The sequence below is a fragment of the Arvicanthis niloticus genome, chromosome 16, assembly GCF_011762505.2.
Source record: "Arvicanthis niloticus isolate mArvNil1 chromosome 16, mArvNil1.pat.X, whole genome shotgun sequence".
Classification (NCBI taxonomy): domain Eukaryota; kingdom Metazoa; phylum Chordata; class Mammalia; order Rodentia; family Muridae; genus Arvicanthis; species Arvicanthis niloticus.
The window spans coordinates 57,858,943-57,885,238 of NC_047673.1; the positions used below are offsets into that span (position 1 = coordinate 57,858,943).

The following is a 26,296-nucleotide window of genomic DNA, read 5'->3' on the forward strand; positions in this document are numbered from 1 at the left end:
TGTGTAAGAGCAAAACTCCTTCCCCTCAGAAAACCGAGCATAGACTACTTAACATAAATCAGCGTAAACTCCTCCTCCCTGCCTCTACAGGGGTCCCTAGGGAGCAGGTTCCTCCGGGTAGGCAAACTGAAGCCCAAACGACAAGCAAGCTTTCCCCTCTGCCCTTTCCCCTTCTTCTCGCTGGCACAGTTGAGCCTCGTTACAATTTCCTCAAATATTTGGAAGTGAATTTAGAGTCCTCCCCCCAACTTATGATTTTATAGCCAATAGGTGATGAGGCTTATTTGCATATTTCCAGTCACTTAAACAGCTGTGCAGTGGAAACAGTGTCAGACTCCATTCCTCCTCCTCCTCCGAGGAATTCTGCCCCTTGTAGCAGTTCTGCCCTCCCCTTTAAAGGTTGACTTGCCCTGCGGCGCTCCACCGCGCTCCAGTCCTCTGGCGCCTCCGGCTCAACCCTTTGCAACGCGGATCCGCGCCTGCCCGACTGCCCGCACCGCGCGGTTCCAGCCGCAAAGCAGAAGGGCGCTCCCGGAGATGGAGAGCAAAGCCCTGCTCCTGGTGGCCCTGGGAGTTTGGCTCCAGACTTTGACCGCCTTCCGTGGAGGGGTGGCCGCAGCAGACGGTACGTTTTCCGCGCCAACTCCCCTCCACCTGCGGACCCTGGCCGGGCCACTTTTTCTCCATCTGAAGGTGGGAGGGAGAAAGTTGGAAAGGACGTGCACTGGGACTCCCAGGCGCAGTAGCCCAAGAGATTCCCGGGAAGGGTGGCTGGAGTGGAATCCAGGAGGAGAAAGGAGAGACTCTGCCTCCCATCACGCTGCGGCGATTCCGGATTCCCGCTTTTTTTCTCTCTCTCTTTCTCCCGAGTTCCCGCTCCGTCCCCTGCTCTCTCCCGCCGCCAGCCATCGCAGGGAACAGCGGGGGTGGGGGGTGTGGCGCGTGGGATTGGCGGCTGTGGGGAGACGCAGAGGTCTAGGGAGGCTGTAGTGACCGGTGGTAACCTCCCTATAGGGAGTGGGGGTGCTGAATGCAAGGCACGCGGGCCAAGGTGACCCTAACTTTGCTGGGACCGCGGGTCAGACCCCTCTGGTGCGGGAAGTGTGAACCGAGTGTGCCCCCATCGAGGGTGCGGGTGGGAGGACGCGTTCTGTGCATTCCAACTGCACCGGGGCACTGTCGCTCTCGGCGCGGGGCTGTGAGCTTCTGTGAGAGTGGGAGTGCGCGGTGGTGCCGGGGAACGCGTGGCGCGGAGTCCTGGGAACCAGCGTCCTGCAAGCGTTCCATGCGTTCAGCTTAGCTCAGAACCCAAGAAAGCCCAGCAAAGAACCTACCCTGCAGAAAAAGAGGCTTAACCACCAGCACACTGGAGCCTGTGGCTTGGAGATTGCCAGTTCAGCATTGCGTCCTATCCTTGCTGTCCTAGGAGAGGCTCGCCCTAAGCAAGGGGCTCAGCTAGCTGAGAGAGCACATGGGATTTTCTAGAGCCGAAGGGAGGTCGCTTTCACCACTAAGGTCCCCAAAACGGTCACCTCCAGGGCTCTGCCTGCTCTCTGCCTAGAGAAGATGACTAGGGACAGTATCAAGTTGTTTTATGGCCTTGAAGTCGAGACCTGCCCACGGTTGAGAAGCCTTGTAACTTGAACCTTGATTGAGCTAACAGAACACAGACTCAAAATGTGACTGAACCGAGTCATAAAAGAAGGCTGGAGTTTCCTTGTGTTGCTGCTGGTGGAATCACCATGAGGGTGGTGTCCCCCAGAGTTGCTCTAAGGTGGCACGTCCGCAGCCTAATTCCAGTCTTAGTGGCGTCTACGGCTGCAGCTAAAAGCTCGCTTTTTTTTCTGCGTATAGTTGTAAACGTCTTGTTAAGTTATCAAAGGAAAGAATCCATCCAGGCAGAACTGCACGAAAGATAAGAATCTTGGGTATTTTGAGGATAGTAGATTCTGCCTTTCCAGTGGCAGGTTGTCTTTCTACAGAGTTTGCAACTCTGGTTAAGAAAACAGGAGCAAGCTTTCAGTTCACATTTCAGAAAGTACACCACAGTATAACACGACTATTACCCTAAACTCCCATAGAAAATGTCATCCACATTTTTAGGTTTTGCTAAAGGTTCCTTTGGAAGCTCTGGCCCCAGGTTCTCAGCTACTTAGTGTCACCCGTCTGGGTTTAGCTGCTGGGCTCTAACATTAGGAAAGTTGGCAAGACTCAAAGTGCCCTGGGACCCCCACCCCCATACTTTAATTTAAAGGGACACCTAAGTAATTACATAATAATTTTGGATTTTAGCCAACACCTGACTTTCCTATCAATAAAATACATTTGGGGGAATATTATTCCCAAGCCGATGTGAAACCATTTCCTCTTATCATCTTTCTGTTCTCTCTACTCGCCCTTTACAGAGTGGGCTGCTTCTACCACAGAAGGCCTAGCCCTTTGTCCCACAAATGAATCCACCTAGGGGTAAGACTGCCTGAGAAAGGCTCTGCTTGGAGTGATCCCAGCTCCCCTCTGGGCTCCCAGTTTCCTTGTTCGCTCTTGATTTTTTTTTCCACGAACAGTATGTGAGTTTGAGAGGTATTGCCCTGGGCTTCTTCCTGGAGCCCCTGCACCCTCTCCTGGTCCCAGGCCGGAAAACAGAAAGCTAAGAGAGGGATAAGGCTCCTGCCCCAGGAAGCCTCATTCTTCAGCCACAGTGTTCACGTGCAGGTTAATATCAGAGTTAAATAACTGGGAGATGACGTTGGAAAGAGCTCGACAAGGGGGTGATTGATTAATAGCGGCGCTGAAAGGTGTGGGGAGACAAGTGGGGGAAGAGTCGCAGTGGAGAGATGTTCGGTGCCTTTGACAGTGTATTTTTAGCACAGTCTCCCTTTACTGCTGTGTTGTAGAGGAGACTGTTAGACTCGGCTGACTGTTTCTAGTCTGTCAGATTGTCCAGTCAAGTTGATGAAAACAACCCAAGGGGTCCTTTTTTCTTTTCCTCTGACCAAAGCCTGTTTCCACATTACCATTACCAAGACTGCATTGTGACGTGTGTGTGTGTGTGTGTGTGTGTGTGTGTGTGTGTGTGTGTGTGTGTGTCTTCAGAGAAAACTGTATTGTGATGGTGACTGAGTCCTTCTGAGTCTTCAGACACCTGGTGCTCCTTCATTGATGGTGTTCACCTTGTCTTCAGTGTCACCTGTTACTTGAGTGCTGCTACTTTTCTGACAGCAGCAGCACAGTCCCCTCTATCTAACCCCTCCCTCTCTATGGTGATTTGACTAAGCCTAATTTCATCCTTGTGACTATTACCCATATCAGGATAAATTTCTTTGCTTTGTTATACACTACAGTTGAGCTGTCTTTTTTGGAAACACAGGAATAAAGATTACACAGTAAAGGGAACACATTACCTTCTGATTGGCCTACATAAACACATCACCCCAGTGTGTAATGAGGACCAGTCTGGGTGGTCACAGTTGTCAGGGTCAAATTCAAGATGGAAGCCTTTGAAGGACATACCTCTGCCTCTCTCCTTCATTCCTTCATCTTCCTCATCTCCTCACTCCTCTCCTCCTTCTCTTCCTTCTTTCCTCCCTCTTGTCCTCTCCCCTTCCTTTCTCCAACATGGGCTTATTTTCCTAGGAAAATTGCGAAAGGCAGCACAGTTGGATGAATGCAGAGTCACTGATACATTTCCTACTTTCCTTAGCAACAGTCACCTCAGATTAGTCAAGCTCACCTGACATTCCAGCAGTCAACCCAGAGTGCACCTTGATGATGAAATCTACTTATGCCTAGGGTTCATCTTCTTACCTGTCTCCACAAGCTCTTATCAGTTGCTGCTTCAGGGACCACAGAAGTTGGGAAATCTTTAGGCTACTGAGACATTCTTAAAGGGCAGCAAACACTAACTAGCAATATGAAAAAATTCCTCCTGCATAGACTAAGCAGCAGAAAGATCTGTGACTTCAGAGCTAACACAAAATTAAAACAATTGCCTAGCTCATTAGATAGCACCATTTTAATATGAAAACTTCACACACACACACACACACACGCACACACAAATATTTCCCATTAAAACTAAAATGAAACTTTCCGTGTGCAAATCTCTGTGATGGTGGATGGTGGAGGAATTCTTGTCTCTTTTCTCATCCAGGAGTGGGTCCAGTAGACATGCTAGTTGTATAGCATCCAACCTGAGCCCTGGATATGGATCTCCACGTTAAACTGGAGTTTTTTGTTTTTTGTTTTTTGTTTTTTTCTTGAAAACATACAATGTCAGCCTTAATAATTTCAGAGAATATCTGTGGCCATTTCAAAGTCAGCAGGGCCACTAACTTGCCAAATTCTCTGGTAAAGGAGGCCACAAGAGAGTGGCATTTCTGGAGCTGTTGAAGGTAATCTTCTGACACAGCAATGCAAAAATGGGCAGGAAGGGAGCTTTTCTTCTGGGACGTTCCCTTGCCTCTGGTTGAAGAACACTGATAATCAGGCTGGCTAGATGGCTTAGCAGATTAAGGCTGTATGACAGCCAGACAACCTGAGTTTTATCCCCAGATCCCACAGGGTGGCAGGAGAGAACTGAGTCCAATCTCCACACATGAGTCAGAGAGGGTGTGTATGTGTGTGTGTTTCTGTGTGTCTGTGTGTGTGTGTGTGTGTGTGTGTGTGTGTCTGTGTGTGTGTGTCTGTGTGTGTGTGTGTGTCTGTGTCTGTGTGTGTGTCTCTGTGTGTGTGTGTGTGTGTGTGTGTGTGTGTGTGTCTGTGTCTGTGTCTGTGTGTGTGTGTGCAGACTGTTAGAAAAGACGATGAAGGGGCTGGTGAAATGGCTCAGCGGTTAAGAGCACTGACTGCTCTTCCGGAGGTCCTGAGTTCAAATCCCAGCAACCATATGGTGGCTCACAACCGTCTGTAATGAGATCTGATGCCCTCTTCTGGGATGTCTGGAGACAGCTGTAGTGTATTACATATAATTAATAAATAAACCTTTAAAAAAAAAGAAAAGAAGATGAACTATTAGAGGTGCAGAAAGGTAGAATCCAATGAGGCTAATTTACTTTCATATTTTGTAAAACACTTTCTAAAAATAAAATAACTTGTTGGGCAGAATCAGATTAATTAGGTTAATGGCACATAATATTCTTTCTTGCCAGCTAGTAAGGTTAACAGTGTTTTCTGGTTTAGAAGGAGAAGAATGGCTGACTCATCAAATAAGATAGGGGCTGCACATACTCTTGGTGGCAGGGTAAATTCCGTGCATCATTAAGAACTTTAAAAACCAGGAGTTTAGCATAGTCTATGAGTTGGATAAATGCATTTAGAGTATTTAGCAACTATTGTGAAACTCATTTATTTCTAGCAAACATAATTATTAAGAAATATCTATTAGCCGGGCAGTGGTGGCGCACGCCTTTAATCCCAGCACTTGGGAGGCAGAGGCAGGCGGATTTCTGAGTTCAAGGCCAGCCTGGTCTACAGAGTGAGTTCCAGGACAGCCAGGACTACACAGAGAAACCGTCTCAAAAACCAAAAAAAAAAAAAAAGAAAAAGAAAAAAAGAAAAAAAGAAAAGAAATATCTCTTGTGTTTTAGGTAGTAGAGATTTGCGTGTGTGTGTGTGTGTGTGTGTGTGTGTGTGTGTGTGTGTGATTGAATCACTGCTTATAATGAATCCCTCGGACACTAGCCAAAGCATTTACACATAATCTTTAAGAAGGAAACAGCGCCAGTCCTCAGATAATTGCACAAGGAGCCCAATGACAATTTCACTTTTAGTAAATCCTTCTTATTGTCTTTCTTGGCTTGACTTTTTCAATGTCAGTAAATTAGAGGTTTCAATTTTTAGTTATAAAAAAGGAATATATTTATATTGAGACATGAGAAGTGTTTTACTTATCTCAATTGTTCACTTTCTGAAAACTTTAAAGGAGAAACCTTCCAATTTTGTATATTAATATACATTAAGTACATAATGTATATTATAGTAAATAGGCTGTGTCTATAACTTGACCAAGAATTAAGTACTTGCCCCTGTGGTCTGTTTTCTGAAAGGATCTGATTATATTAGCAACTTACCATGTTTTCCTTTGTATAGATAATCATAAAGATTTATCAGCATTTAGACATATGTCAATAGTTTCAAACTAGGTTTACCCTCTCTCTTTATCCAGTTCAAGATTTAGTGTGAAGAAGGGAAACAAGCTCCTCCTACAGCCAGACTTACTGTTATTTATTTATTTTGGTTTTTTGAGACATGGTTTGTCCGTGTAGCCCTGGATGTCATGAACCTCACTGTGTAGACCAGGCTGGCCTCAAACTCACAGAAACCTACCTGTCTCTTCCTTTCAAGTGCTGGGATTAAAGGCATGTGCCACCACCACCTAGCTACGAATTTGCTATGATTTAAAGGTCTGACTTTGTGTGAAATATTCTAAGGACAAAAGGAACAGCAGAGCCACCTAGAGAATGTATTGACTGTGGCTCACACACATCATGGTATCTTTTGAACCTTCCACTCTCTCAAAAGGGCTTGAGACAGGACATGTTGCAGTTAGGATAGTAAATGTTTCCCAACTTTCCTTCTTTTAAAATTCTGATAATGAGGGTTGGGGGGTGGTCCTTCCTTCAAATGAGTCTGATCGTGTTCTATAGGAAAACCTTAGATGAATATAATAATCATATATTTAAAGAAAGCGGAGTAACTCAAAACATGACAGGAGCCATGCCACATAAGAGTTATGTGCAGTGTTCTCCAGGAGCATAAATTTTGAATTTGAACCAGAAGTCCTGGGTGCTAGTCTGCCCTGTCTTTCCCATGTTGGCCAAGTCACTTGAGACATGATGAAATTAAGGAATTTCTACATAATAGTTCACTTGTGTGAATGAAGTGCACACCCACATGCTCTCTAACAGGACAGGGACTAAGAGCAAGGGCTGGCAGTCAGATTGCTTAAGCCACAGTTAAGGTCATCTCCGTCCACCAGTGGGACATCAGGCACTCTCTTGCAACCCACATTCTTCTTTTTTTTTTTCTTTTAAAAATATTATTATGTGCTCATGTGTATGGTAGTGTGTGATGTTTGCATGTGTGCAGGTGCACATGTGTACATGCACGTACGGAGGCCTGAAGCTGATGGAGGCTGTCTTTCTTGATGAGTCTTTCACCTTATTCTTTGAGGCAGGGTCTTAGAATCAAACCCAAAGCTCACCAATAGGCTGGTACTACAGTTCTCTCAGAAGATCCCACCTCTGCCTTGTGAGGCTTCGATTTCAGGCAGGTCACCACACCCACCTGGCATTTGTGTGGCTTCTGGTGTTCTGGACTTGGGTCCTCATTGCTTGCACAGACCCATGTTCCTTTTTGAAAACCTGCTTTAGAAAAAATCAAGGGTGTTGTTGGCATTGGCTGCATGTGAATCTAAAACCTGTCAGTCCTGAGTAAAACCAAATAATCCCTCCAATTTCCTTTCCTGTAGCGAGAGGAGATTTTGCAGACATCGAAAGTAAATTTGCCCTAAGAACCCCTGAAGACACAGCTGAGGACACTTGTCATCTCATTCCTGGAGTAGCAGAGTCTGTGGCTAACTGCCACTTCAACCACAGCAGCAAGACCTTTGTGGTGATCCATGGATGGACGGTAAGAGTGATTCTGGAGCCAAGCGTGGGTTAGGGTCAGTAGATTCCAGCTATTGGAAACCTACCGTCTGTAGTTGTCTGCTCTCTGACAGCTTCCTTCTAAACTTGGATAGAGGCAATCTTGATTCATGGTAGCCCCAACAGTCCCAAGTTCATGAATCCTTCCCTGGCTGCTGCCTACCTTTGTTTCAACACAGTGCCTGTCTGCTACCCTTGGGTCATGTATAGAGGTGAAAAAAGCATGTTCCACTCAACACTAGATAAAGATGTGTTACCATTTCGGGAAGCCAGTGGAAACCTGGCATGATCCTCATACACACAGGATGAGCTACACCAGAACCAGGAAAAGATTCGTTCATTCATTCATTCATTCATTCATTCATTTGTTCGTTCGTTCATGCATGCATTTGTACATTCACCAAAGGCTGTTTCCTGAAGGTCATCTGTGGAATTGAAAGGAGGCCAGAGCAGAAAAGCATCCAGGTGCCTCTGGGCTGTTCTCCAGCCCTGCGATGTCATCAAATCATTTGTCATCTCTAGGCCTAGGGTATAAAACAAAGGGCTTCATCTAGACTTCACTAAGGCCCCTCTGCTTCCAATTTGCCCCACTTACAAACTTAAGGGAGTCTATCAGAGAACTGTCATGGAAGAAGGCTGGAGAACATTCTTAAGGAGTTAGTTCCAGCTATTAAAGTGCTTTGTCTTGAAAGCACAGGACCTGAGTTCTACTCCAGCACTTAAAAAAATAAAAAAAAATAATAAAAATAAATAAATAAATAAATAAATAAAAGCAGGGCACAGAGGCATAGCCTTATAATCCCAGGGAGACACAGACAGAGAGAACTGTGGAACTCACTGGTAAGCCAGCCGAGCTGCTTGGTAAATTTCTGATCCAGGTTCCCATCTCAGAAAGCAAGGTGGACAGCTCCTGAGGAGCAATACCTCAGGCTGTCCCAAATGTACCCACCCAGACACACGCACACACATAAAAAGGGGAGGAGCAAAAGTACAAGCTGTGGTTAAAGCTGCTTATTTAAAATGTTCATAAATAGCCCCTCCCAAACATGCCAAGTGGTTGCTTTCCATCGTCCTTTATATGAATATTTCAACGTACTTTTATAATTTTCAGTTCCTAGTAAGCAGGTTGTATTATATATTTAAAATAATGTATATAGGATAGGTGGTTAAAGATGCATCGCCTTCCTATTTAGATGCAGCTTCTGAATGCTATTTACTGATACATAGCAATATACTGAATTCCAGTGAGAAGAATTAGGTAAGGCAGTATACATCCAAAACAGATATCTCGTCCCACACACTGAACTAGATAAAGTTCTGTTTTTGTTACTGTAATCACTTATAATTTCTATGTATATGTCAATAGCAGGATCCATACAGATCTACTACAAAAACAAAAACAAAATATCATCTACTAGACTGAACCAAGTATGGTATACAGCATAAGATTAAAGTCTAAGTCTCAGTGAACGAGCGGTGGCGCAGCGGCTTAGGTGCTGGCCTCCAGAGAAGCCACCCCGCGCCCTTCGCTCGCGCTCTCTCTCTCTCTCTCTCTCTCTCTCTCTCTCTCTCTCTCTCTCTCTCTCTCTCGGTTCGAATCCCACTTTCCCGTGTGACTTTGCCCAAGTCTCATGGGGGGGGGGGGAAATCTAAGTCTGTAGTATAAACTCTAATTTATATATTAAATATCTTTATATTTGAGGTGTTTGGAGACAGTTTGGATGTACATAATATGGCTCTTAATACTTCCCAAGAAGTTTAAGCTCGCTCATGCATGGCAAGCAACTGCAAAACTCAACTCTGGGGCTGGAGAGCTGGCCCAGAGGTCCTGAGTTCAATTCCCAGCAACCACATGGTGGCTCACAACCATCTGTAATGAGATCTGATGCCCTCTTCTGGTGTGTGTCTGAAGACAGCTATGGTGTGCTCAAATAAATAAAAAAAATAAATCAAAAAACAAAAACAAAAACAAAAAACTCAACTCTGATGCATCTCAAAGAAGTTGGTGCTGTAGAAAGTTGCAGCGGGGCTGGCAGACTTTCCTTCTCTTATTAAGATAGCATGACTGACACAGTGTGTAGACACAGTGCCAGATGCTGCCCCTGGGCTACGGCATCACAGAACACACCTGTGCTCCGCAGGCCGAATCACATACTGGTGTTTTGAGTGCTAGCCTCAGGGGAGGTTGCTGGTCACACTGGCTGTGTTTCTCTGTCGCACAGGCTTGCCTGATCCTGGCTTATCTGAGCAAACGAGGGCTGGGTTCAGTCAAAACACCTGCTACAGGCAGCAGAGTGGGCTCTGGTTCTGAGGCTTGTCTGACGCAGGCTTGTAAGAAGAGAAATCTAGAAAACAAGACCTTTTCTGAGTAGAGGACAGTGCACAGCTCCCTCAACTCCTTTTGTTTCTTCTGTTTATATTTTATGTTGAATCAAAAAAAGGAAGGGTTAGACGAGGTGCTACTGAGTTAGTCCAAGTCCCCAACAGTGCAGGTAAGTTGGTCACCTGCCCTTTTCCAGAATGCCTAACTTGGAAACACTGATATAGTAAAAGGTACAACAGAACGGAGAACAAACAGCTTATCAGAGATAAGCTTCCAGGTCACTCAAGGGCACAGACTCAGGGAAGTCAGGACACTCTTCTGTCATGTCAGGAGAGCTGCCCACTCCCAGTGGAGCTTTGCATGCACTTACTGGTTTTCACTGGGGGCTGGGAAAGAGTCAGTGCAGTTAGCATTATGTTCTAAAGAAATTGATCTTCTACAGAAGCTGCAGAAGGTAGTCAGTGAAGCGGTCGGGAAGGGAGGGGATTAGGACCAGCAGTCCAGAATGGAGCGTCTACATGTGTTCAGTTTGTTCCATCAGACACGCTCTCAACTCCAACTTGAAGTATCCTGGCTGAGATATATCCAAAGAGGCTTAACTGGCCTTTTGGTGGGCTGACTTCAGCTTTGTATTGGTTCTTCTTTGCTTTCCCTTCATGCTTAAAATAGTTGCAGAGCTGACCCACAAGGAGATCAGGAACCAGACTGGTCACAAGTGCAAATGTAAGCAGAAGCTTTGAGCTATTCTGAGCCAGCTTTCTGTTACAGGTGTCCCAGGAAGGCTGAAGTTAGTTTACAGAACTGATTAACAGGAGAGGTGGAACTACAATCCATATCTCTTGGGGCTGGCCTTGCCCCAACACAGGGCACAGAAACTAGGTGAAAAGTTGTATAGTTTGTCTAGTGCAGGGAGTGAAGTGAAGTTCATGTTTGGGTGTTTTAGTCTAATAAACATAGAAACAATAAAAACAGGAGTCTAAAAGAACTCATCATTTAAGTGTAAAACTCCAGATGGAGTCAGTAGATTTGAGCGTCCAAGGGTCCCTTTGCTCTGTTGGTTTTTGTAGGTCTCCATTAAAAGCTGCTTTAAACACATTTGCCAAAGTGTTCTAAGTTCAACAAACAATCCTTTACGGTGACTGCAATGTGACCTGAGCCTAACATCCTTAACAAATGGTTTGCATTGTGCAAGCCATTTTTTTTATAAGTAGTGCATTTGCATCTCTTAAAAATATCTTCCTTTTTCTTATTATGCAGTTTTGAATGTTCAGCCTTGGGCTGCTTCTGCACATGTAAGCCAAGCACTTCGCCGCTGTACAACGGCCCTGGCCCTCTTTCCACTTTTGTTTTTGAGACCTCTCCCTGAGATCCCCAAGGCTGTAACTGAGGCAGGTCATGAACTTAACTCTTCCATTACTCTCCAGAGTTGCCACAATTATAGACATGTCCAGAAGGCCTGGCCTGTAAATTGACTCTTATGGGAAACATTTCCTAACTTAATTAAAAGTAATTAAACAACATTTCTTTCCTGAAAATGTATAATTTGGCTATAAATGTTTAATGCATTGACTCTGGTCTTTTTTTTTTAATAGTGTAAACTTGTTGAAGTCTTACTAATTGATAAAACATAACTTTTTAAAGCAAGATACTCTCCAGTCAGCTGTCCCTGAGGCGAGCACTTTTCTGGCGAGCACTCACACTTGTCCTGGAAGGGGAAGGGGGTAGGAAAGAATCAGAGCTCCCCTTGAGGCCTGAGTGTTCAGCCTGAGCCAATGGGCTTCCATGCAAGTTTGTATTTTTCATTTCACATAGATGCTTGACATATTTATAATGAATTATAGTCAGAAGAAATCCTGTATCGTCCTTTTCAGGTGACAGGAATGTATGAGAGTTGGGTGCCCAAACTTGTGGCTGCCCTGTACAAGAGAGAACCGGACTCCAATGTCATTGTAGTAGACTGGTTGTATCGGGCCCAGCAACATTACCCTGTGTCAGCCGGCTACACCAAACTGGTGGGAAACGATGTGGCCAGGTTCATCAACTGGATGGAGGTAAGACTGGAAGAAGGAGCCTTCTGGGTGTAGGATAAAACTCTTGGTTAGAGCTAGACACATGGTTGATTTTTGTTTTTATCTTATTGCCTTCTCTCTAAGACCTAAAGTGTTTTCTGAATCATTTCAAATTTTCACAAGAGTGTTTTTACATTGTGGCTATGTCTTAGTTTGGGTTTCATTGCTATGAAGAGACACCATGACCAAGGCAACTCTTACAGAGGACAACATTTAGTTGGGGCTGGCTTACAGTTTCTGAGATTCAGTCCATTATTATGGCAGAAAACTTGACAGCATGGAGGCAGACAGGATGCTAAAGCCAGGAGTTCTACATCTTGATCCTAAGGCAGTCAAAAGGAGATTGGCATCCTCAGGCAGCTAGAAGGAAACTCTCTTTGCCCACCCCCACATTGACACACTTCCTCCAACAAGGCCACACCTCCTCCAACAAGGCCACACCTCCTAATAGTGCCACTTCCTGGGCCAAGTGTATTCAAACCACCACAGATAAGAATGACAAAATTATACAGCCAACAAATCATCCTGCCCTGCCCTGTCCTTTGACATTTTAGTGAACAGATCTGCTGGGACTAAAAACCAAGTGGGTAGCATAAACAAAAGCCCTGCTTTGTAGGACAAAGGGAAAATGACATGTTCAGCCATCTCTTTTCCCTTCAGCTGGCTGGCACGTGTGTTTGTATCCTGTTTGACCCTTGTTAGAATATCAGTCTCTAACAAAATAGTTAACGTGTTGTTTGGCTCTTAGAGTAGTTTAGATCCATAAAGTCACCCTCCTGGTTTGGGGCAGAGAAGAACTAAGGCAGAAAAAGAGTTAGGGAGACGTATAGGACATGAAATAAGTAAGGGACCAGAATTGACTTTGCCTACAGATTTTTACCCACTTACTTCTCTTGAGGACCACACTCTTGGAGTTAACTTTGAAGCTTTGTTTGTTTTCTTTTTGTTTTACAGTTTTTGTTTGTTTGTTTGTTTTGAGCTAAATAACTAGAGATTTAGTCACTGAAATATCAAAGAATGTGGCAGGGCAGGATGATTTATTGGCTGTATAATCTAGTCATTCTTATTACAATGTAAGCTAGAACTCTCATAGGACCAAGTTATTTCAACCAGGGAATCGGATGCAAAAAGCTATGCTATGTTTATTGGATTAACCATCAAAAAACAAAAGTTCTTTTCTTGGCTTTTTTGTTAGTCACACAAATGAACTTGGAAGAACCAGATCACTTCCCTGGACCCTAGGCTTCTTACATGTAGTCTTAGTTAGTTTTCTATTTATTTGATAAAACATCATGTCCAAGCCAACTTAGAAAACACAGCATTTAATTTTGGGTTTAGGGTTTCAGAGAGTTAGACTACTTGACCATCATGGCAGGGAGCATGGCAGTAGGCAAGTATGGTACTCACATCTCCAGGTACAGCCACCAGGCCATTAGAGAATCTAGGAATGGTGTGGGCTTTTGAAACCTCAAAACCTACCCCCAGACACACCTCCTCCAACAAGGCCACACCTCCTAATGCTTCCCAAACAGTTCCACCTACTGAAGACCAAGCTTTTAAATACATGAGCCTGTGGAGGCCATTCTTGTTCAAACCACCACACCTGTTGATGCAGAAAGTTTAGCCATGTGTACCTGTGATCTCTTCCCATTTCCTTCTGTCTGCTTTAGTCATGGCTTGGCTAACTTCAAGAAATAACAGGATACAGGATATTTGGACAAGCAGATAAAGCACAAAGGTTTATATATACACTTAAGTTATATATATATATATATATATATATATATATATATATATATATATGCATCTACTATGTAGTATATATTTACATACTATAAATAATACATATATTGCATATATATTGCAGATTTAGATGTTTGGAAAAATTTCTAGTTTTGAGCTGTAGTTAAAGAAAAAACATCTCAACACCAGAGAGTATTTGTCTCTTTTAGCTATAACAAGAAATCGCTAAAATTCATTTACAGTAGGGCCAATTTTTAAAAACTGACATTTACTTTCATTTTTACTACTTTTAGTGTTGATGTTTGACCATACACCAAGATGTTTTTCATTTATTGTCCCCCAGGAGGAGTTTAACTACCCCTTGGACAATGTCCACCTCTTAGGGTACAGCCTTGGAGCCCATGCTGCTGGGGTGGCAGGAAGTCTGACCAACAAGAAGGTCAATAGAATTACTGGTAAGGGACATTTTGTTGTTTTATTTTACTCATTATCACAAGGAGCCATGTGACCATCATTCTGAAAGAGAATCTGAGCTGTGTCTGCTAGATACCCATGTGCATGGTGTTGGGGGCTGTGCCCACTATTCATCATCTCTTGTCTGAGCTCTGGCTCTCTACCTCCTGGCTGTGGCACAGGAGCAGGCAAGAGCACCAAGAACAGAGACCTAAACGTTCCTCTGAGAGTTCTTTCTCACCTTCCTCTGTTCCATAGATGTCTCCCTCTCACATAGCACCAGGGAGACTGACAAGGACTGATTCGAGAGAGCTTTGGAATAAGACAGTCATCTTGGAAGTGGCTATAAATGGGTTGGTGTAGAGAGAGGGAGAAAGGAATTGATCAGTGATTAAAGGTCTTCTCAGATTCAGAAATAACCTACAGGAAGACATCAGGCCGTTAGGTGGAAAATCTCTGTAGACTGGCCAGCTGAAGAGGTGCACATTAGGGCTGATGGTGCATGTTTGTAACACTAATACTTGGAATGTGAAGGCAGCAAGTTCAAAGCCATTGGCAGCTACGATGTGTGTTTACAGCCATCTAGTAACAGGAGCATCTGGAGAAAGATGGAGGGTCTGGGAAACTCAAATATGTAGGCTTCATTGATATACATCTGTAATCACAGCACTGTGGAATTTTACATAGAAGAATCCAGATTTAGAGGCTAGCCTCGGAGGGTGAGAGAAAATGAGAGAGAGCAAGAGAGAGAGTGAGTGGGATTCCATTTTAGAAGAGCTGTGCCTACTTTTTTGGCTCTTAGTCACTGAAAGATCCAACTGTGAAGACAGTGAGCTGATAGGAATTTAAAGACTTCCAGTTACACTCAGAAGAGCAGGTGCTGATGCAGGGATTGAACTTACTGCAGACTGTAAGAACACACGGGACTCCTTTCTTTCCCAAGGCTTGGATCCAGCTGGGCCGAACTTTGAGTACGCAGAAGCCCCCAGTCGCCTTTCTCCTGATGACGCAGATTTCGTAGATGTCTTGCACACATTTACCAGGGGGTCACCTGGCAGAAGTATTGGGATCCAGAAACCCGTAGGGCATGTTGACATTTATCCCAATGGAGGAACTTTCCAGCCAGGATGCAACATTGGAGAAGCCATTCGTGTGATTGCAGAGAAGGGACTTGGAGGTGAGTAAAGCACAAGTCAGGTAAATGTGAGTTTTGAGGCTTCTGTCTCAATGACCTTATATCCTGTTTCCTATCTCTACAGTATGTGGTCTAAGATTACACACTGGTGGGGAGGGAACATGGCTCTGTGGGTAAAGCACTTGCAGTGCATGTGTAAGGACCTAAATTTAGATCACAGGACCCACATAAAAGCCAGATGGACCAATGTTGGTCTGTAACCCCAACAGTCACACTGTGAGAGGGGAGGCAGATAAGAGATTCCCTAAAAGCTTGCAGGCCTGCTAGCCTGGTTACAAAGAAGAGACTTTATGCCAGACAAGGTGGAAGGCAAGGACCATGTTTGTCCTCTAACCTCTCAACTACTAATTTAACAATTACCTCCTTTATGGTGTGGTTTCTAGAACTGTGCTTATGAGAGCACCTAGAAGTGGTAGACATTTTCAATAAAGGGAAGTTTGTGTTAAGCTGGAGGAATCAACTTCCCTCTCAGGTGTTGTCCATTATGGCTTTCATAAACATTCATAAATACGAAATGACAAGGGTCAAAAGTTCTTGTCAACTTTTGATGGTCAACTTGACAGTTGAGGAGGGAGGTGAGCAGCTGCCACCAAGATCACATCCTAAAGCAGAGCCTGGCACCGCGTCTACCCTCGTGCAAGGCAGTTTCTGGAGAACTGCAGTTTCCCATGTCTCTTTGCCCAGATGTGGACCAGCTAGTGAAGTGTTCGCATGAGCGCTCCATTCATCTCTTCATTGACTCTCTGCTGAATGAAGAAAACCCCAGCAAGGCTTACAGGTGCAACTCCAAGGAAGCCTTTGAGAAAGGGCTCTGCCTGAGTTGCAGAAAGAATCGCTGTAACAACGTGGGCTATGAGATCAACAAGGTCAGAGCCAAGAGAAGCAGCAAGATGTACCTGAAGACCCGCTCTCAGATGCCCTACAAAGGTAAGCCGGAAGCTGTGGGAGGGAGGAGGAATTGGTTAGTGCCATCTCTGTTATGGGCCAAGTCTGTCTATTAGAATAGGTAATGAAGTGATGTTACTAAGTCCTGATGTTACTAAGGCCTCACTTGTGCCTCTGTTAATACAGAAGTGTTTCCACCAGTCCACTTCATCTAGCTCTTGATTCCCACCCCAGCAAGACTCCAGTGACCCGCCATTACTACTGGGAGACAGCTAATTTGAAACCATCACTTTGAGATTATAAACGCTAGCCCTTTGACCCAATTCAGTTTATTACTTGCTTTTGTAAATAAAGTTTTATTAGAACACGGTCAGACATATTCATTTCCATATTATCTAACACTGCCACAAAGGCAGGCTCAAGTAATTGAGACAAGGACCACATATCCCACAAAGGCTAAGTTACTCTCTGGAACGTAGAACATTTGTCACTCCGAAAATTTGCTTTACATGAAGTCAAGAACCACCAATATTCAAATATTCCAGGTGTCTTAATCAGGGGTTACTATTGCTGTGATGAAACACCATGACCAAAGAAACTTGGTGAGCAAAGAGTTTATTCTGCTCACACTTCCACATCACTCTTCATCATCAAAGGAAGTTAGGGCTGGAACTCAAGCAGGACAGGAACCTGGAGACAGGAGCTGATGCAGAGGCCCTGGAGGCGTACTCTTTAATGGCTTACACTTTATGGCTTATTCGGCCTGCTTTCTTGTAGAACCCAGGACCACCAGCCCAGGGATGGCACCACCCACAATGGGCTGGGCCTTGCCCCATCAATCAGTAATTAAGAAAATACTCCACAGACTTGCCTGCAGACTGATCTTCTGGAAGCATTTTCTCAATTGGGTCTCCTCCTCTAAGATGGCTTTAGCTTGTGTCAAGTTGACATAAAACTGGCCAGCATATTAGGGAAGCAAAAATGCCAAGTTATATGTCCATCTGGCCATGAACTCATTTCAACATTGAACTTAAAGCTCGGGCTCTTGCTTAGAGCAAGACCAAAAGACATATCTGAAGAAAGAAGGATGTATTGTAAGATACATCTGTTGTCAGAGACTGATTTTGGACAAATTGCCTTTTGGCAGAGTCCTAGTTGAAGTCTGAAGGAAGGGCACGTATTCAGTAGCTTCCCCAGATAAAATATGTCTGTCTATAGATATGCCAGGTGGCCCAGATATTGGAGCATATGGTATTCAAAGAAAGCTTGAAGGCTGTGAGAGAACTCTCATTTTCTCTAACTCTAGAACCAGGTGTGTGGTACGGAAAAGATCATACTCTAAAAACAGGGGGAAGCTTACACAGGGTCACCTAGGCTTCTGTCTGGACTTCCTAGAGACACAAAGACAATTCCTAACACCAGCCTCTCCTGCAGTGACCTATAGCACTGCCTTAAGAGACAGATGATTTATCTTTACATTTGAATAATCGTGGGATTTGGTTGGTTTTGTTTGTGTGTTTGTTTGTTTGTTTTCTGTTTTTGCTTTTCATTATAAAATGAGCTATGAGGTTGGCATAGCTGTGCATGACTGTGCTGCATAGCTCTTGGGAGGGATCGGCAGGAAGATCAGGAGTTCAAGGTCATCTTCAACTACGCTGAGTGTTTGAGGCCAGCAGGGATCGAACACACGCATGGACGCACAACATCCCTTAAAACAAATAGCTAAACTTAATAGAAGTTATCACAAGAAACCACAACAAAATATGCTGAAATGGTTTTTAGGAAAATAAATATCCAAATCCAGTTTTGACACACTCTTTGCCATTAGCGCTAAAGATGCTGGATCTCGGCGTAAGAGAAATTGAATTTATTAGATAGCAGTATAATAAAAATATGCATAGGAATCTTGGGTTACAGAAGATAAGCATCAGAATGATCCCCATCGTGGTCACAGTTACTGTGTTCACACTCAGGGTTTTGGCGGATAAATGGGGAAGAACAGGGAAGAGATACAGACGTTCAGGTTCCTGCTTCCTAGTGGATTTCCTCAGTCAGGGCAATTTGGGACCTGGCTTTGTAAGACAGACCTCAGGGCTTTTCTGGTGGTTCACAGTAATTCACTGTATTGCATGTGCCACACGCCTCACTGTGTGGATGGTAGAGGAACAGAATGAGAAGGGATGGGGGTGGCACAATGTACCCAGGAAATGGAAAGAAACAAGGTCACACACACAGTAACAGTAACACAGTAGCAATTACCAAATATGTTTGGCACAGATGTAGAAATATCAGGTGGCCAAGGTAAGTGAAGGTCATAGAGAGCTTTCTGGGGTGTGTTTGGTAGTCTCTTCCAGGTTGGCAACTCTGATACAAGTTGGGTTTCTCTTGTGCACTACAGCCACACTGAAAAGCACAGAAGGGCTGCACTACTTTCAACAGAAACTGTTTTCAAGCCATTCAGATGATGCAACATGTGCACTTCTTATTGGGGTGCTCAGAAGACATGTTCTATGAGTCTGAACTGCTTGATCGTTTGAACTATAATGCTTGCATGAAAGCTGACATGCCCTGTTCCAATGTCCTCCCCTACAGTATTCCATTACCAAGTCAAGATTCACTTTTCTGGGACTGAGAATGACAAACAGCACAACCAGGCCTTCGAGATTTCTCTGTACGGCACAGTGGCGGAGAGTGAGAACATTCCCTTCACCCTGTGAGTATCTCTGGGCCTGTCTCCAAATTGTGGCTAGGTCACAGCCTTGCTCCTTGCCAGAGCCCTTGATCTGGGAAACAGAGGTGCACACTACTCCTGACCTCCCTGTGAAAAGAAATTCTAGTTTAAAGAAATTAGAATTTAGCCGGGTATGGTAGATGAAAGCCTTAAAACCCCAACACTTAGGAGGCATAGACAGGTAGATCTCCGTGAGTTCAAGGCCAGCCTGGTCTATGTAAAGAGACCCTGTTTCAAAATACCAAAAGAAGAAAAAAAAAGAAATTAGAATTCAAAAATGGAGATCTTGCGCCATTTTGTATGAGAAAACGCTGCTTTCTGGTCTATTTTATGTTTGTTTACTCTATACTTTGTATTTTCCTCCAACATTTCAGGTCTTTTTTTTTTTTTTTTTAAGAAGCAATGATAAAGTAGATAAGTTTCCCCAAAAAGAGTTAACATTATGAAGTGGGGATGTGGCTGGGGTGTAGAGCACTTACCTATCATTTGGATGTGGTCCTAGTATCACCAAGAAAAAAAAAATTGTAACAGGAAGTCAGTTTACTAACATGTACAGATAGATAGATAGATAGATAGATAGATAGATGATAGATAGATGATAGATAGATAGATAGATAGATAGATAGATAGATAGATAGATAGAATAGCATAAGTAAAATGCACATGGCAAAGTATTCCTCAGTTTTGATTAGAGAAAATGTCATAATAACTTTCAATAATTCCTAAATGAACACATGTTTTAAAATATGCACAGGGACTATCAAGCAAAACACACCTCTCCTGGTTGTATCACTGGTTGCAAGAACTTTCCATGCAAGGAAGAGAACAAGGAAATAATTTTCCATCGCTATGGTTACAAGAAATAGGTTTCTTTTACAATGTTTCTTGAGGAAGTACTCAATGGAATGTTTTTTTAAACATTTAAGTGTGGCATACTCGTCATCATAGGATGTATACCGAAAACTGAGCGTTAATTAACATTGAGGCAGAGGTCATGAGAGTTATGGTTCATCATGTCAAAACAGTCAATACAGATTCTAGAAATTAGAGTTCTTGCAGAGTAGGTAAACATGATGAACCTAGGGTGAAGAAGAGGACTGAATATTTGCTTTATAGTCAAGGGAACACATGTATAAATTAAAAAGGAATGCAGGAATTGAAAACTGGCCTTTTCCCCTTAAGAACTGTACTCGTTTATAGTGTTAGGAGGAAGAGGGGCTGCAAGATCTTAAAGCAGCCAAATGTTGCTGACATTCATCTTGAACACGTTTTGCATTTTTAAAATATCATCCAAACGGTAAAACTGTTTACGTTTAGGGAGGTGAAAAGGCAGCCTTGCAGAAATAACCGACTCTGTGGAATTTTCTCTCAGGCCCGAGGTCGCCACAAATAAAACCTACTCCTTCTTGATTTACACGGAGGTGGACATCGGAGAATTGCTGATGATGAAGTTGCGGTGGAAGAGCGACTCCTACTTCCGCTGGTCCGACTGGTGGAGCAGCCCCGGCTTCGTCATCGAGAAGATCCGAGTGAAAGCCGGAGAGACTCAGAAAAAGTAATGGAGCTGAATGTTCTCCCGCCTGTTTCACGCGGGCTTCTGTCAGTGCCTAGCGGGGACCAGGTGGAACGTTAGGAACTCTCCTTTTCAATCCTGTGGGACCTAGACAATTATTCCAGAAATGATTCGGGAATATTCTTTCACGGCCACACAGAGGAACTTGTTGAGTACCAATCACGCTTGCACACTTGGGAATGGAAATGTTTGGACTTTTTATTTTTTTTGTAAATCTTAGAATAGTTGCACAAATATAATGAGGTATATAAGAGATATGTATTTCACAGTCCTCTTATACACACAGTCTGAAGGTAAATTGAACCTTTTTGGTGACTGCATTTTGACTAGCATCCATCACCTCAGGTCCTGGTGTGAAACTTCCCACATGTGCCATCATTTCGGTATTCAAAAAGACTGAGATTTTGGAACATCTGGGAATTAAGATTTTTGGAGTTGGAGATGCTCAGCCTGTAATATTTCTGTATTTCAAGTAAGGAACATGGAAGCCCTGAACTGGTCATGATTGTTTCTAGTGAGAGCTGGGATCAGAAGTAGACAATCTATGTAGTCAGCTAAGACTATTTCTTGCAAGCACAAAATAGTTACAAAATATAGAACAAATAATTTGCATAAAAAGTCCCCATAGAATTGAAATGTTTACATGCTTGTCTGGGGATTTTGTGACCATATCATTGATAGAAACAACTCTTTAAAGTAGAATTTAGAAATTAATTATTATTGTTGTTGTTATTATTGTTGTTATTATTAATTTACTTTTAGACAAAAACTTTTAAGAAATGCTATGGATAGAAAAATTCTACATAGCCTTTGTTCCCAAAGCAGTTGAAGGCTGACTCCCTAATTCTCCTGTAGCAATACTAAGAGGTGGTTCTGTGACTCCGCTATTGGTCAGACGTCCTGAGTGAGATGTGATCCGAATGGCACCCTTAACTATTGGGACTATCACCACACACCATAGTTAACTCATGGGATTACATAGGATGTAACTGGCCTTGACCATTTTGAACAGTTGTTTTTATTGTCCCGCGTGGCATGCTCACATCTACTTTCTTCCACAGGGTCATCTTCTGTGCTAGGGAGAAAGTGTCTCATCTGCAGAAGGGAAAGGACCCTGCAGTGTTTGTGAAATGCCATGACAAGTCTCTGAAGAGGTCTGGCTGGTAAGCACCTTGAACCACAGCTCTCAAAGCATCTTCTTGATGCCCAGCTCTTTACCCTGCTGCCCTTGTGGTCACTCTCTTAGGGCGTCTCTCGTAACCCTTCTTTCTTATGCTCACTTGCTTTTTTTCCTTTTTTAACCCTTTAATGCTGCTTTTCCTTTTGCACTGTGCTGACCTTCATCCCAGTCACACAAGTTAACTTTTATTTCTTGAATTACACACAAGTCCTCACTTCTGCCTTCCCCACTACTGCAAGTCTGTTAGCTACATAGATGCTATCTGAAGAGCAGGGACCACTGTGGCTGTGGGTTCAGCCCAGCGTCTCATATCAGCTGTAGCCACATGGTCACCTCTTTTCTCCAATAGCCACAGATTCCAGGACATAGGACCACAAGGGAGACCTAAACTGTGTCAAAACCCCAAATATGGGGACAAAATGGAGTAAGAGTACAGAAAACTGTTCTCCTATCTCAAAACAGCTGCTGGCTCGTCCTACGTGACCTCTGGGGCTAATCCCCATGGCAGCTGGCAGCAGAATCTTTCCAGCACGTCAATGCTAAGTAGAGACCAAGCATGTGACCTCCCATCTCCTCTCCCGAGCTCTCTCGGAATGAGCTGTTTTTATCCCTCCCCTTCTCTCCCCTGCCAGACCCCAAGTACTAATAGGTTATACCTATTAAAGGGAGAGATTAGATAGTACCACAAAAGCAGTGGTACAGAAACAATGACAGAGGCTGGTCACAGAGTCACAGAGCCACCGGGCAATAGGAAAAGCATTTGCTTTTGCTTTAGCCTGTTTTCTAGATTATTATAAGCAGAAGTACCAGATAAAGTTAGCCTCCTCAGAAAAAAAATATTAAAGACCTCTTATGAGTACCTCATTTAAAATAACTACTTAAATATAATGTATATGTGCTCACCATGGAGAGATGAGGAAAACCAGACAAAAGCAAAGTAAAACCAGTAAGGCCTTACCAGTAACATTTGACATGTGATTAACAGTTTTATTTATAACCTTTGTCACTATACATACATGACATTTGTATGTTTTTGCATCACAAACACAGGATTATGGCAATGGACAAAAGTAAGATGCCACATGCATCTCAAACATCACTGTGAATGCCCAAGAGGGACTTGCCATGGAGAATAGCTAACCAGTATTAAAGTGGCAAATGACTCTTACCTGACGGGAGAAATTTCCACTAAGCTATAAGCATTTTGCCTCTTACGAATCATAGGTCCAAGCCAATTTCATACTTACCTCCTCTTTGAAACAGGGGACTCCAGGATAAAAATTTAGATATGCACACAAACATGCTTATATACATCTACCTTCCCCCACACCTGTTTGCAACTCTAAGTAGATATGTGAATATAAAAATAAAGACCTCTTTATTAAGTATAAACCCCAAAATTGAAGAAATACTTACAATTATTTATGAAGTACTCAGGAAATCCTGTTTCTAAGAAACTGAGACGGTCTAATGATGTGTCTGTGGTCTGATCATTGGATTTCTAAACAACAGATGCATAGGAAGCCATTTCTTGAACTGCACTCTAAATTTAGAAGGTCATTATGAATCAGACAATGCTCTTCAGGGGTTTTCAACTCACAGATTCTCAGTCTAAGGTCCCCTGTTAACTTCTCACAAGGCTCACAAAAAAAGAATGAAGCAGGCTTTTCATTATGTTTAGAGCATAGGAAAGCTTTGTGACTTTTGTCATCACATGACCTGGTCTTCTGAAGATGATGCTCAGATGGGAGCCTATCTATATGTGCATTGAGAGTGTCTACTGCCCCAGGAGGCTACTGCACCACACAAGCTCTGTACTGAATATCACTTGGACACTGCTTCCTCATGACAGTGCTGGGGTGGGAACAGATTTGTAAAAGACAAAGCAGGTGGTTAAATAGCCTTTCTTCTGTTTTCCCTCAGACACTGGATAAACTAACAAGAGAAGAAAGCATCTGAGTTCTTTGAAGACTGAAGAAACCGAAGTAAATTTTATTTATAAAAAAAAAATACCCTTGTTTGGGTGTTTGAAAGTGGGTTTTCCTGCGTATTAATCCCAGCTCAATCTTGTTAGTTAAATAGAAGACAGTCTCAAATATTAAAAGGTGGCTAACACAAGATGAGGAATCTAATGGCTGATAGCAGGTCTTCCAACATCAGAAGACAGGAGGCAGGACAAGAAGCATGCCGTCTTGTATCCCTTAAGAAGGAATCCTTTGTTCCCAACAACGTAAGACTCTTTCATGTGACCCATTTGGTCATGGTCTAAAATTAGTAAGAGCCTCTTATTTTCGTTAGAACTTTGAGGTTTTAAATTGAGACCTTTTCAAAGTTTTCTCAAAGTCTGATATAGACAGTGTCTTTTGTGACATGAGTCAGATCCATTTCTTTTGCCATCAAAACTCCTGGCCTTTGTAACTAGTTCTTTTATCATTGGAATATAGCCCCGCCCCCACACATACACAAAAAGGTAACCAGGGACATGTGACTTGGCAAAAGCAGTGGAAGACATGGCTCATGAAGTCCTGACTCTTAGTCCCACCATGACAAAGGACAAGTCAACAGAGATACACAATCTAGACGGAGTAATTCTCAATAGACTTGAATTTGTATGGCTTAATCCCTCCATCTTTTAAAAATGTGTCATATATTTTAGCATTGTTCTTTGCATATAGATGTCAAAAATGAGCTTGTAATTCAGGTGACACATAAATTGAGTTGAAAGAAAATAATGCCTAGGTTGATTGTACTTCTCTTTTTGCCTTCTTGAGAAAAAGTCCCACTTGTCCCTCTCTGTAACCAAGCCTGACCTAGAACTAAACTATGTACTTGAGGCTCGCCTTGAACTCTCAGCCAGCCTGCCTTAGCCTCCTGCATGCCAGGTGCTTGATAACCATAATTTTATTATCAGATTTTTCTTCCTCGTTTTCATCAATTTGAACACATTCAATACCCAATAGTTCGTATTTCCTTTGAGACTCATCTCGGCCCTGCCTCTGTCACACTTCTAACACATCACATTAATTTCTAGTTCAGATGAGATCAAGATGAAATTCTGCACTGTGCGAAGTACAAGTTTTAGAGCAGGACCATTTTTTTCTTTAAACCACGTAAAAGTTGAAATTACTGGGAAACGTACATAACAATGCCTGTAAACTGTTGTGTGCAGAGAGGAGTCCTCAACTGCAATAACCATAGGAAGTATCAGGCATATTGCCTCTGTTTTAAGTAAAAAAAAATCAATAATGAACAATTATTTATGAATGAGATCTCATATTTTCAGATTGCTTTTACTATACAGTAATATAAAATGATTTTAAAAAAAAGTTCTATCTCAGAGGCTATTGCCGGGAACAGAAACTGTGAAATGTGTGGGTATCTGAACACCACCCCACATGCATAAGCCCGCAAGCATAGTTGTCATTCAGTGTGATTCGGAAAGGAAAGAGTCAGGGGATATACTGGAATATGACAGAGAAGTAGTTCCAGATATGCCGGAATGTTAGCCCTTGATAGGAGAAAGTTAGTTGTGTCTGTGTCATATAGGACAAGAGTGACTGATTTCATCAGGCTTGGAGTCGATTCTAACAATAAAATGATGTACAATTTGTCACCGGCATCGCCATTATTGTTAATTCATCGCAGTATACACATACATGCTCACATATCTCAATGATGCTTTGGCTTTAAATTTTATTTATTGGCTGTAAATAATGTGTGGGTGTGTAAGAAAGCTTGTAAACCCTGGAAAGGCTGTTGCGGCTATCCGCAGTGTAGATTTGTGGTGCTAACTTTGTGTCCGTCTCCATTCGTGATTGTCTCACTGAGCCAACTCACTCTGATGAAACAGTACAACGAAATAGGCTTTTGAGAGAAGAAAAGAAACTCGCCTGTGTGAAGAAATGGAATCTGCTTTCAATAAAATTGAGAACATTTTATCATGATACTAAGTCATCATTTTGTATCATTTAGCCCTTCTAAAGTCTAGGGAAATTAGATTTATTTTTAAGCCAGATTCAGACAGCAAATTTTGACTGAGCAACCACTGCACTGGCTAAAACACAGAAGTAATGTAACTTTCCCATTAGATGCATGCCTGATCATCTAAGAAAACCAAACAAACCAATGTAATCTCAACTCCTGTGCTCTGTGATAGTGCATATGCCACCCCACACCCCCCACCCCCCACCCCATAAGCTAGTGCTATACTCTGGGTACCAACAAGTTCACCACATTTCCCATCTTTTATCCTCACACTACTCTAGATGGCCCCATCTGGAGACTAAGCATATATTTAGATACACAGAACAACGGGGACAGGGCAGGAATCAGTTTCCAGAGTTGCTTCAATGACTGCTGACCCTTGCTTGGTATTAATACCAAGCAAGTATGTGTAGTCTTTCCCTCACAGATCTATGTGACCAAGAACATACTGAATAAGTTATGGCATCTTATTCTAAAATCAGGTCATTGAGGACTTCACCTTCCACTGGGGTCC

At 43.1% G+C, this 26,296-nt stretch overlaps 1 protein-coding gene across 1 annotated transcript; it reads left to right on the plus strand.

Annotated features, from left to right (window-relative positions):
* The first annotated feature begins 394 nt into the window (after positions 1-394).
* Positions 395-25,742, plus strand: Lpl (lipoprotein lipase). Its single transcript, XM_034520043.2, has 10 exons — positions 395-625; positions 7,469-7,629; positions 11,841-12,020; positions 14,125-14,236; positions 15,178-15,411; positions 16,114-16,356; positions 18,907-19,027; positions 20,418-20,600; positions 21,680-21,781; positions 23,722-25,742. Coding segments are annotated over exons 1-10 (1,425 nt in total). The 5' UTR covers positions 395-537; the 3' UTR covers positions 23,723-25,742.
* Positions 25,743-26,296: the final 554 nt, after the last annotated feature.